At 42.8% G+C, this 10593-nt stretch overlaps 2 protein-coding genes across 2 annotated transcripts; one reads left to right on the top strand and one right to left on the bottom strand.

Annotated features, from left to right (window-relative positions):
- Positions 1 to 472: 472 nt before the first annotated feature.
- Positions 473 to 3646, top strand: LOC149841847 (thylakoidal processing peptidase 1, chloroplastic-like). The gene is made up of 6 exons (XM_090000536.1): positions 473 to 1510; positions 2036 to 2104; positions 2197 to 2265; positions 2344 to 2430; positions 2923 to 2990; positions 3199 to 3646. Exons 1-6 carry the CDS (start codon positions 473 to 475, stop codon positions 3317 to 3319), a joined length of 1452 nt encoding a protein of 483 aa, XP_089856662.1. The 3' UTR covers positions 3320 to 3646.
- Positions 3647 to 3692: 46 nt separating this feature from the next.
- On the bottom strand, positions 3693 to 7454 carry LOC149841846 (Pentatricopeptide repeat (PPR) superfamily protein). The gene has a single exon (XM_089998733.1). It carries the CDS (start codon positions 5976 to 5978, stop codon positions 3702 to 3704), a length of 2277 nt encoding a protein of 758 aa, XP_089854859.1. The 5' UTR covers positions 5979 to 7454; the 3' UTR covers positions 3693 to 3701.
- Positions 7455 to 10593: the final 3139 nt, after the last annotated feature.

Below are 10593 nucleotides of genomic sequence, written 5' to 3'. Positions count from 1 at the left end.
TCAACCCAGGGTTTTACTTGACAGAGGGGCTCAATAAGTGACCCGGGTGTTGATGAGTGTTTTCTTTTTTCAAAAAAAAAAAACAGGTGCGAGAAGCAACAAGTTAGGGTTCAAGAGATGTTGGGACATGTGAAGCGTGAAATACTCATCTTATATATACATTTTACGATAGAAACCTAAATTTTATTTTAAAAAAAAAAGTACTTTTTTAACATTAAAAAATAGTTTCAATATGTAGAAAATTCATTTTCATGACAGGAGCACTGAGCTTTCTATTAAAAAAAAAAAGGACTTGAAGTTTGACGAAGCGAGCTCCCTAGGTTTTAAAAAGGCTAACTTTATAAATAACAAAAAGCCTTGAGGGTGTTTTCGTTACTTGATTATTTTGCAGCTCAACTCACCCTCAAACGAGTCAAAACCACTGGTCAACTCGCAGTGGCGTAACCGAAATTTCCTGCCAAAGTGAGGTCGAATGGATCTACCCAACTTGGCGCGTCGCCTATATAAACCGTCGGCCGGCTCTTGCGCGTCTGTTATTTTTTTGGCCTCTCCTTCCATCTCTCCTCCCGGACGTCTCAGGCCGGGGATTTCCCGGGATTCCTCGCCTCCAAAACTCTCCGGCCTAGTATTCCGGCTACTCTTCCCGATCCGACCTCCGGAGAATCTACCGGTCCTGCTCCTCCCCCAAATTCTCCGTCGCCGTCTCCGCGATCTCTGTCCTCTCTACGGCGATGGCTCTCTGATCTCCGCCCCCACATCCCCTCTTCCAGCCTTGGAGACCGCGGTGTACCGATTCTGCCGTCGGGTAAAAGTGTTTTCGAATATGGCGATCAGAATTACGTATGCCTATTCAGGCTACGTCGCGCAGTCGCTCGCCGGAATCAGGTTGGGTAACGCTAGGCTCTTCCACGACTGCTGCTGGTCGCGGGTCCTCCTCTCCAACCAGAGAGCCGATCTCGAGCCCTCGTCGATCGGTTCCTCCGGTGTGAGCAACCCGTATCATGTTAGGGCGCACCGGAGTTACGGGTGCTTTGCCGCTGAGATCCTCCCGGAGAATAGTAGGTCTAGGATCTTGGTTGGTTTGGTTTCCGCCATGAATACATCCGGGATTTCTTGCTCTGGTTCGGCTCAGATGGGTGTCTTCAGGGTGTCGTCGGGGTTGAAGTCGTCTTCGATCATTCCCTTCTTCCGGGGGATAAAATGGCTTCCTTGCAACGAATTCTTTCAGGGTTCTACACGAACAGCGTGCGCAGAGAATGCTAGTGGAGGGAAAGATGGCGAGGTTTTGGCAGAGAAAGCCAAGGAATCGGGGAAGAACATGGCCGAGAGCCAAAAACGGCCGAGTTGGTTCCCACAGTGGGTGAATTTCAGCTCGGACGATGCGAAGCTGCTCTTCACTACGGTGACCGTGTCGCTTCTGTTCCGGTCGTGTATGGCGGAGCCGAAATCGATTCCTTCGTGGTCAATGTACCCAACGTTTGATGTAGGAGACCGCATATTAGCAGAGAAGGTATCTTTGGGTTTTGTTTTTTCTTTTCCAACGCACCAATTTAATCCCCCTTTTTTGTTATCTTTTTTGCTCTTATCATGTTGCGTGCAGTTTGCTTAAACATCTTTTAACTGGATAGATAAGACTTCTGGTGGTTTAGGGAAAAGCCTCTATTTTTTTTGTTAGTTATTTGTGATGAATTCAAATTAGAGAAGAGAAGTTCTTGTATTCAATTTAGTTACTTTTTCTTTTTATTTCTGTTTCATCTTTTGTTAATCTTCTTGATATGCACTTTGCACATATTATCTTTTATCTTTTTCGGGCTTTCTTGTTCATAAGTTCTTGTTTTATCTTCCGTTGCTTGGCGTGTTGGTTTACAATGGCATGTTTTGCATAGGCATCTCCAAAAATGGCCCTATTCATTGTGGCTTATTGGTTTGATGATGAGATGAAACCAAGTAGAGCTTAAGTTGTCTCACTTGCTATATGGAATTTTATGGATGGTTTATCCATCAATTGATTCGATTTTGGTTGTCAATGTCTCAGGTGTCCTACTGTTTCAAAAAGCCTGAAGTTGCTGACATAGTGATTTTTAGGCCCCCCCCTGCCTTACTGGTGATACTTAGTTTATTAGATTGTGGGTTGTGAGAATTAATCGATTTATTTTGCTGCACAGCCTGAAAATTGCTACCATTTTTTCCTCTCAGGCAAACGGTTACAATCCTAGAGATGAATTTGTCAAAAGAGTTGTTGCGACTGAAGAGGATTATGTGGAGGTTAGCGCTTTGCATGTTCGGTTTGGCTTTAGCTGTTTGTTGTAACACACTGTTAAAAAGTCTTTTTTCTTGCTGTAGGTACGAAGTGGAAAGTTATTGGTGAATGGTATTGTTCAAGAAGAAGATTTTATCTTGGAGCCTCTTGCATATGAAATGGATGAAGTGGTACTGTTTCTCTCCCAGATCTTGTTCCACCTGTAGCATTTACTATATAATTGTAGCATAATCTCAAATTCTCTTAGCTGGCTTGGCTATACATCATTGACTTGTATGGGCGAAATTATTCCCAAGACCTATGCCTCCTAGCTCAGAGCATGAGAACTAGCTTACAGTGAGCAAGTCAGCTCACACTAGACGATGGAGAGATAGTTGTAACTTGACTGCTGCAGTGTGATGCTTCTTTTGAGGTTCATCTTTCATCAACTATTCTTGTCGCCAGCTGCATCATGGTTGTTGTGATGCAATCAAATCAGACCCTCATATTTGTTGGGGATCAGCTGCTTGTAAACAATCGGCTGAGCTTTAAGGTTCTTAAAGTTGTTTGTCTCTTCAGTCGTGATCAAGTTCTCTTGGCACTTAAACTGATGAGCACTTTCATGGGGAAACTTTTCATTGGCAACTTAAATGTCTTCTGACATAATTCCATCTTTTATGCAGAGAGTGCCCAAAGGTTATGTGTTCGTGCTGGGAGATAATCGCAACAACAGCTTTGATTCCCATAACTGGTATGTGCGTTTTTAAGCTCAATTACTGGTTAGCTGTTATTCTTTTAGGGATACTCTGAATAAATGGAATCGAGTTCATACATTTCCTTTGGTGGACTCTTGATTGATTACACATAAACTAGTTTAAATAAAATTTCAATTTTGCATGTTACATTCAGCCATGGCAATTGCTGTGTACCTAACTGGCTTTACCGAATGTTGTTTGCAGGGGCCCACTTCCTACAAAGAACATTGTGGGTAGGTCCATACTTCGCTATTGGCCTCCTTCTAGAATATCAAACACTGTTTATGAGCCACGGGCAGAGCAAATTGTACCTGTGCTCATCTGATAACCAAGTTCCACTCGAGTGACAGCAAGAACTTCATTTACATATTTACTTGGCTGGCGATTTTTCTTTTAGCTTTTGTGTAGCAGGATTTTGATAGGCTTCTGTAAATAGTTGAATCCCCCATTTCTGTATTGTTATATTTCACAAGCCAAACTGGATTTGGGATTTGGTGATGCATTTTATCTTTCATTGTATGGAGGTTCCAATTAAATGGAACTTGGCGATTGTAGATAAAAGCTGAAAGAATCAGCTAACCATGATCTAGCCTAACTATGGCACTCCCTTCTGTGGAGGCAAAAATATGTTTGAATCTGGTGTTCCTTGTAATTTTGCTTTTTTTTCGGTCCGAAACTCTGAATCCAATTGCTGAACCAATTTTGAGTTAGTCTATGCTTGTGAAGCCATCTGATATCATCATATGCTTTTTTAGCTTTTGTAACTCTGCTTGGATGCCGTCTTTTTTTAGATGGTTTTGATCACTAGCAACAAAAACATGAGATTCACTCTTGATCTCAATCCAGCTGAGACCTGGATTCTTTTCCACCATTAGCTCCCTGATCCTTCTCCTTACCTGAGAAACAGCATCCCATTTGCCAGCAGCGGCATAAAGGTTTGAAAGCATTATATGGGTTTCTATACCATCTGGTTCATATAAGAAAGCTTGCTCTGCTGCATGCAAGCCCATCTCTAGGTCGCTGTAAATAATGCATGAACTCAGTAAAATTCTCCATTGCTCTGCTAATTTGCATCTAAGTGTTGAGCTCTCAATCAGTTCCTTTGCTTCCTTCAAATACCCAGCTCGACCCAGCAAGCTCACCATGCAGGCATAGTGTTTGGGCCCAGGAGATAATCCATTTAACCCTCTCATATACTCCCAGTAGAATCTGCCCTTCTCAACTAAGCCACAGTGACTGCAGGCAGACAGAAGGGAGATGAATGTCACGTGGTCTGGTTTCACCCTATTCTGTAGCATCTCATCAAACAGTTTGAAAGCCTTCTCTGCTTTTCCGTGATGACTGTACCCTCCGAGCATTGCATTCCAACACTTCAAATCGGGTTTGGAGATCTCTGAGAAGATTGTGATTGCTTCATACAAGCTACCGGTTTTGGCATACATATCTACTAGACTTCCTGCAGTAAACATGTTTGCATCATACCCTGTTTTTACTGCAAGTGAATGGATCATCTCACCCTGTTTCTGTGCTGCAAGATCGGCACAACAGCTTATGACACTGCTAAGCACAAACTGGTCAGGGTTATGCCCTTCTTGTTGCATTGCACTGAGGTATTCCATAACTTTCTCTCCATCTCCTACACTCGAATAACCAGTTATCATTGCTGTCCAGATTACAATATCTTTCTCCTGGATCCCATTGAAAATTTTGCAAGCAGAAACTGGTTCACCATTCTTGAAATACATGTCGATCAGAGCACTTCCCACATAGATATTGGATTCAAATCCTTTCTTCACTATATGGACATGCAGTGGCTTTCCATAATTCAATGCCGTTGAACTCCCAGTTGCAGCAACAATAGCAGCAAATGTATACTCATCTGGATCTTCTGCCGGCTTGTGCTGAAAATTGACAAACAAGCACATTGCTTTCTGTGCATCAGGTCTCTGGGCATACGCTGCCAACATGGAATTCCATGTAACCAGATCCGGTTCTGCAATGCTGGTGAAAATACAATACGCAGCTTCAGGGTCCTCAATGTTGGAGTACATGTCAAGCAAGGAGTTCTGCAGTAAAATGTCTGGGAATGAGATGGTTTTAATTATTTGGGCATGTACAGTTTCACTCATCAGCTTATCCCCCGATCTGCTGCAGGCGTTCGAAGCTATGGCGAACGTGAACTGGTTTGGCCTAGAATCAGTCAGTAGCATGTTGCAGAAATGCTGCAGGCATTGTTGAAATTGATTGTTATGCAAGAACCCCACGATCAACGAATTCCAAGCTATGGTGTCCAGTTGATTGATTTCACCGAAGACCAGTTGTGCAGAATCAAGTCTTCCACACTTGGCATACATTCCTAGTAGAGAACTTTGAATGCAGACATCGTCCCTGCAACCGGATTTTATAACATGGGAGTGAACCATGCTGCCTCTAGAATGGTCTTCAAGAAAAGATGATGCTTGAAATAGGCTTATGTAGGTGGATTGATTGGGCCTGATACCATGCATTCCCATGTCATGGTATAGCTGGAATGCAGAACTGGCATGAAGGGGTGATGTAGAAAAGGCGGAAATGATGGCGTTCCAAGTGACCGTAGTTCTATGAGGAGCTTGGTCGAACACTTTCTTGGCATCCTTGAGACGGCCACACTTGGTATACATGGAGAGGAGGTTGTTGCAAAGGAAAGAGCTGGGATCGACACCTGAGGTGAGCAACAAAGCATGGAGTTGGCGCCCTTCATCTGGTGAATTTTCAGATGCACACTTTTGAAGAAGCGAAACAAAGATACTTGGATTTGCTTTCGTTGCCAAGACTCTTTGGGGGTTCATATGCGAGGGAAATTCCAGGACACTGCTTGGTGGGGACTCTGGGCCGGACCCTTTTGTCGATGGGGAAAGGTGCAATTTGGCGCGGACGACGCTAGTGAATCGTATCTTCAGAGGATCGCTGTTTGGGGCAAATCTTTGCCTGCCCATACCCATCATGTCAGATATAGGCAATAATGCAGCCCCACTCTCATTCACTTGATGACCTACAACTACAAGATTGAAAGGATTTTACCGAGGGTTTGCTTGAGCTTCGCGCAACATTCACCAAGTTCACGGACTCCGCTATTTATTTATTTTTTTGGCAGCAGGGACAGGTTTGGCCATGTTTCGTATGATGCCCAAACGTAATCTTGGAACAGGAAATGGGCGACCGGTGTTTGGTCCAACCAGTTGACACCCCTAAATTCACACCTATTATCTAGGAAAATTTGTGAAATAGAGAAGTATTTTGAGCATCCAAGTATGGGCGACCAGTTTGGTGCCCTAATCATCCGGTCGTCAAGAAGGAAACCAAGGTAAGAGATCGGTAGCTTACCTTTCCAACACTAGAACAGGTGGGAGACTACTGCTGTCTGTAGTTACTGCATCGGTGTTGAAGACTAAGACTTCACTCTTTCACCCATTCATATGCAAACTCGAGATCTGGCCCAACACTCTTAAGATGCACAAAAAGCACACCATTTGCAGAATTGACGCCTCACCAAAGAGTATGAAGTTGTGTGCGCAACTACAGAATAGTGAAATCAAAACCGAAGAATGAAGTATGGTTTACGAACCCGACGACTGCGTACATCAAAGAGGAGGGAAAGGAGGCAGGGAGGCCCACGCCCAAAGTCAGTCAACTCAGCTCGGGGAACAGGGGCGATGTCAAAGGCGGTCAGGGATGCAGGTTACCGAGCACCCAGCAGTCCAGGTATCCAACCCGAAACCAGCAGACACTCGACAGAGTAAACAATTATAAGAGGGGCAAAGTTCTGGTTATGGTCCAGGAAACGAGGCGAATTAATGTCTCCAGACCAAGAATAAGAGGTGGTGGAAAGGCACATGAAGTGCTTGTGGTTAATGGAATGATACCTGCCTGGGCGATAACTGAGGCTGATATGATGTGAAGTCGCAACGACTACCCCCCTCATGCAGCAAACAAAAGGACCCGATGGCCTTGCGCAGAGAATTCGGTAGATTATGATAGAACGGAGTTGGTGGGAACCTGGATGAGTCCGGTCCCCGGCGATGAACTCGCCAGACACCCTTAGAGGGCCCGATGGACGACGGTAGCCATCCGGGCTCTCCGGCGACGTCTCCTCATGTCATGTTTATCCTTCTATTATCTATAACTAATCCTCAAGTTTTAGGAACATCCAATTTGAAACCCACCACCTGATCGAGTGTTACTCAAGTTTTAGGCTTTTCCAATTTCAAATCCACCTGATTGAGTATTAGGCAACCACTTTCTGAGTTTAGATTTGTTTAATAGTCAGGTTGTTGCCAAATTTATCATTTTCTTTTCTTGGTTAAATTGAGTTACCAACAACATGCAATTAATTTTGTTTGTATAAAAAGTACCCATATGAAAAATTGTACAGATCTCTAACAAGTAATTTAAAATGCAGCCCTAGCTGAGTCTGTCAGCTCTACTCGAACATCCCTATGTAGTGACTCTGGGCTAGTGCCATGTGGATATATACTCCTGGACTTTATAGGACACTAGATCTGCTTCTACAAGAGCCTGATCCCCCACAAGGCTCAGGATTAGCCATAATTTCATAGGTGGGTGAGAGAATGATATACCTCATTGGAGCAATTGTTGTACAAGTGGGAGAGCGCGAATCTTGGACTGAACTTAATTATGGCTAATCTTGGGAGACTGGGCAGGGGTGGAGAGCCCCATAGAGGTTACTATTTTGAGATGGGACGGGGATGGAGAACTTGTCCTCGCACCCTCCCTGAACCACTGCTATCCCTACATGAGAGACAAAACATTTATTTATTTACTTACTTTTAACACAAGAGAAGCATGCTTCTTGAAAAACACGATTAAATAAAGAGAGAGCTAAGTCATATGGACACGCCATTTAGGGTAAGTGTCCAAGAAGGCACGACTGGACGTTCTATGACATGCTATGGCACGACCGAACACGTATAACTGTTAGTTACTAATATTCTGATAAAAGTATATTTAGATATGTTAAAATATGAAAATATTTGTTGATCGATTAAAAGTTTTAACAAATGTCCTACTTTTCAAAAAAAAAAAAAGAACTTGAATCCCGTAACGCTGGACGGGCTTAACGGCGAACGAGCATCCAACTACGCTCGCTCGTCGATTTTATGAGATTTAATGTCATTAGCTGCGGACACTACCCCCGACCTTGGCGAAAAATGGGCATTAGTGGCTACCGCGGCTAATGCCTCTTTAAATTGAAAAAAAAATCGCTGCGCAACAGAAAAGTGTTTGATAACGATTTGTTCGTCCACTGTTACGGGCTTCTCTCTCTATAGAGAGAGAGAGAGCCGAAACAAGATTTCAACATAGCCACAGAAAGGGTCAACAGAGTTGAACCCAAAAAGATTCATCTGAGATGCCAAAATCTCTCAATGTATTTTGTGTTTTTTGGACATGCACCCACTTGTGGATTTGTGCCTAAGCCTGAGTCCGAGACCAGGATCAGGCTCCTCTAGAATGAATTAGTGTCCTTTAAAAGTGTTGATCAGGGGATCTACCCGTAGCCCTAACCATGAGTCTCTTACATATATTACATATATAGGCAGGTGGCTAGGACTCCAATGACTTGCAGTAGTCTCTGTTGACGTTGCCATAAAGGGCAACCAAAATGGGAGATGCCTTTGGGAACACAAATGAGAAACTAGGCAGGCGCATACGGAAAAAAAAAGGAAAACAAACAGAGAAATGACTGTGATATGCCTGGAAAACGTTTAAGAAAAAGAAAAGCTTTTGTCAAGGTCATAGAATTTTTCGCGAACCCATGATGAGCAAGACTGTCCAGTCTGACCAGCCTACGTTTTTTTCATCTTGTATCACTTTTCCTATGTCTTTCTCACTTCCAAACGTACTCATAGTCTTTCCGAGTAACCCTAGTTAAGGTAGTTTTTGCATGGAAGAAGATATAGCGATACCAAGTAGTTAACAAAGTAACCAATGGGGGCTTTGCTTGTCTGATAATTAAGAGCAGCTAGTGCATGTCACCTTGTGTTAAGAGGTTGCAAGTTCAAATACCAATGGTATCATCGTATAACTGGTAGATCTAACCCCAGCTTGCCTTTGAAAAAAATAGTTAACAAAGTACTCAGCATGAAAAATGGCTGTGAGGGGTGTGTTTCATGCGTAGCAATTTATCTGCAGTTTTTGTAGGCCAAGTGCTTTGTTAAGTACTCAGCCCGAGCAGTAGATCCGTTCTCGTTTTGCATGTTAGTGACATGAACAATATAGTTTTTTTTTTTGGCTGGCCAAGGGAAAATCTTTCAACTGCACATTGGCTGCCTCTGGTTAGTAAAACTCTTGAGCTCCCTTTGACCTTGCAACAAATGATGTCCATGTGGATTTGGAATTTATAGTCCCATCAACTTGGTGGCATTTACAAATTACCCTTAATAGATGAACATAGCCTTTGGGGGCACCCGAATATTGTAGTGATTAACTTGAACTGCAAAAAAGAAAAAGAATATAAATAAACAATAATAATAAAATGATTCTAGCAACAACATGACTATTAAGCAAATTTGAACACATGCGGAAACCAGACACTCAATCGAGTGGATTTGACATCGAATCTGCCTAAAAAGTTGATGCCTAGTTACAGGGAGATGGATGAGGGAGAGTTCAAGAGATCGGCTGTGACACTAGCCAATAACATGACAGCATTCAATGTTGAGCCTATAATCTTTGGATGCGACTGCCCGTGCAATGTTGTCATGTGTTTGACAGGCGTCATATAGTTGGTCAAACTCTAACTATGACCATTATACGGTTGATCAATAGTGTATACATTCACAAATGTTCTAGTTTGGCAAAATTTGATTTCGCTAGTGATGCATGAAAATACCTTAAAGACATGTATAGTCTTAAGGATATTATGCATATTTGTAAAGTCTAAAATAAAGTGAGGACAATGTTGGTGCAATTGGCCCCTGAGCTATCCAAAGTTGGTTGTCATGCACACGGAGCTGCCCAATTATGATCCTTTTAAGACCACTAAGTTCCCATAAAAGATGTTAAGTGGCTTTTAGCATTGGCAGTTGGTGTTTGCTTTTTTAATTTTTAATATTTACATGGAGAAACTGCCTCCCATATTAGAGACGTTGATTCTTTTTGCTTTTCTTATGACAGCTTTAAACTTTGTGGGCTTACCCCTTGCCCTATAAGGCCTTGCCATACTTAGGCTTGAACAAGAGGTGACACCCATGAGATTTGAACTTAGACCGCCTGTCTAGCTGCTTTGGCCCCATCCCACTAAGCTCATTTGCTTGATATTGAACTTTTTCCACTGCAAAACTCGAAAGCTGATCAGGTCATGCTGAACATGAGCATTTTTGCTCATGCCCACATCGTGGTCGTCTGTTTGCATTTTGGATGAATGTCACGTGGTTTTGTTGACTTTTGAGCTTTTTAAAATGCAAATCGGATGGCCACAATGTCAGCATGAGCTAAAGCGCTCATGTTCAACATGACCTAATCTGCTTACGCAAAACTCATGTTTAGCTTTAGAGAAAAACTAAACCAGAATAATTGAAACAAAAACCAATCAAATTAAGG

This window comes from Nuphar pumila, chromosome 3 (assembly GCF_984573655.1).
Source record: "Nuphar pumila chromosome 3, dmNupPumi1.hap1.1, whole genome shotgun sequence".
Taxonomy (NCBI): domain Eukaryota; kingdom Viridiplantae; phylum Streptophyta; class Magnoliopsida; order Nymphaeales; family Nymphaeaceae; genus Nuphar; species Nuphar pumila.
This window is presented reverse-complemented; position numbering and strand designations above follow the sequence as displayed.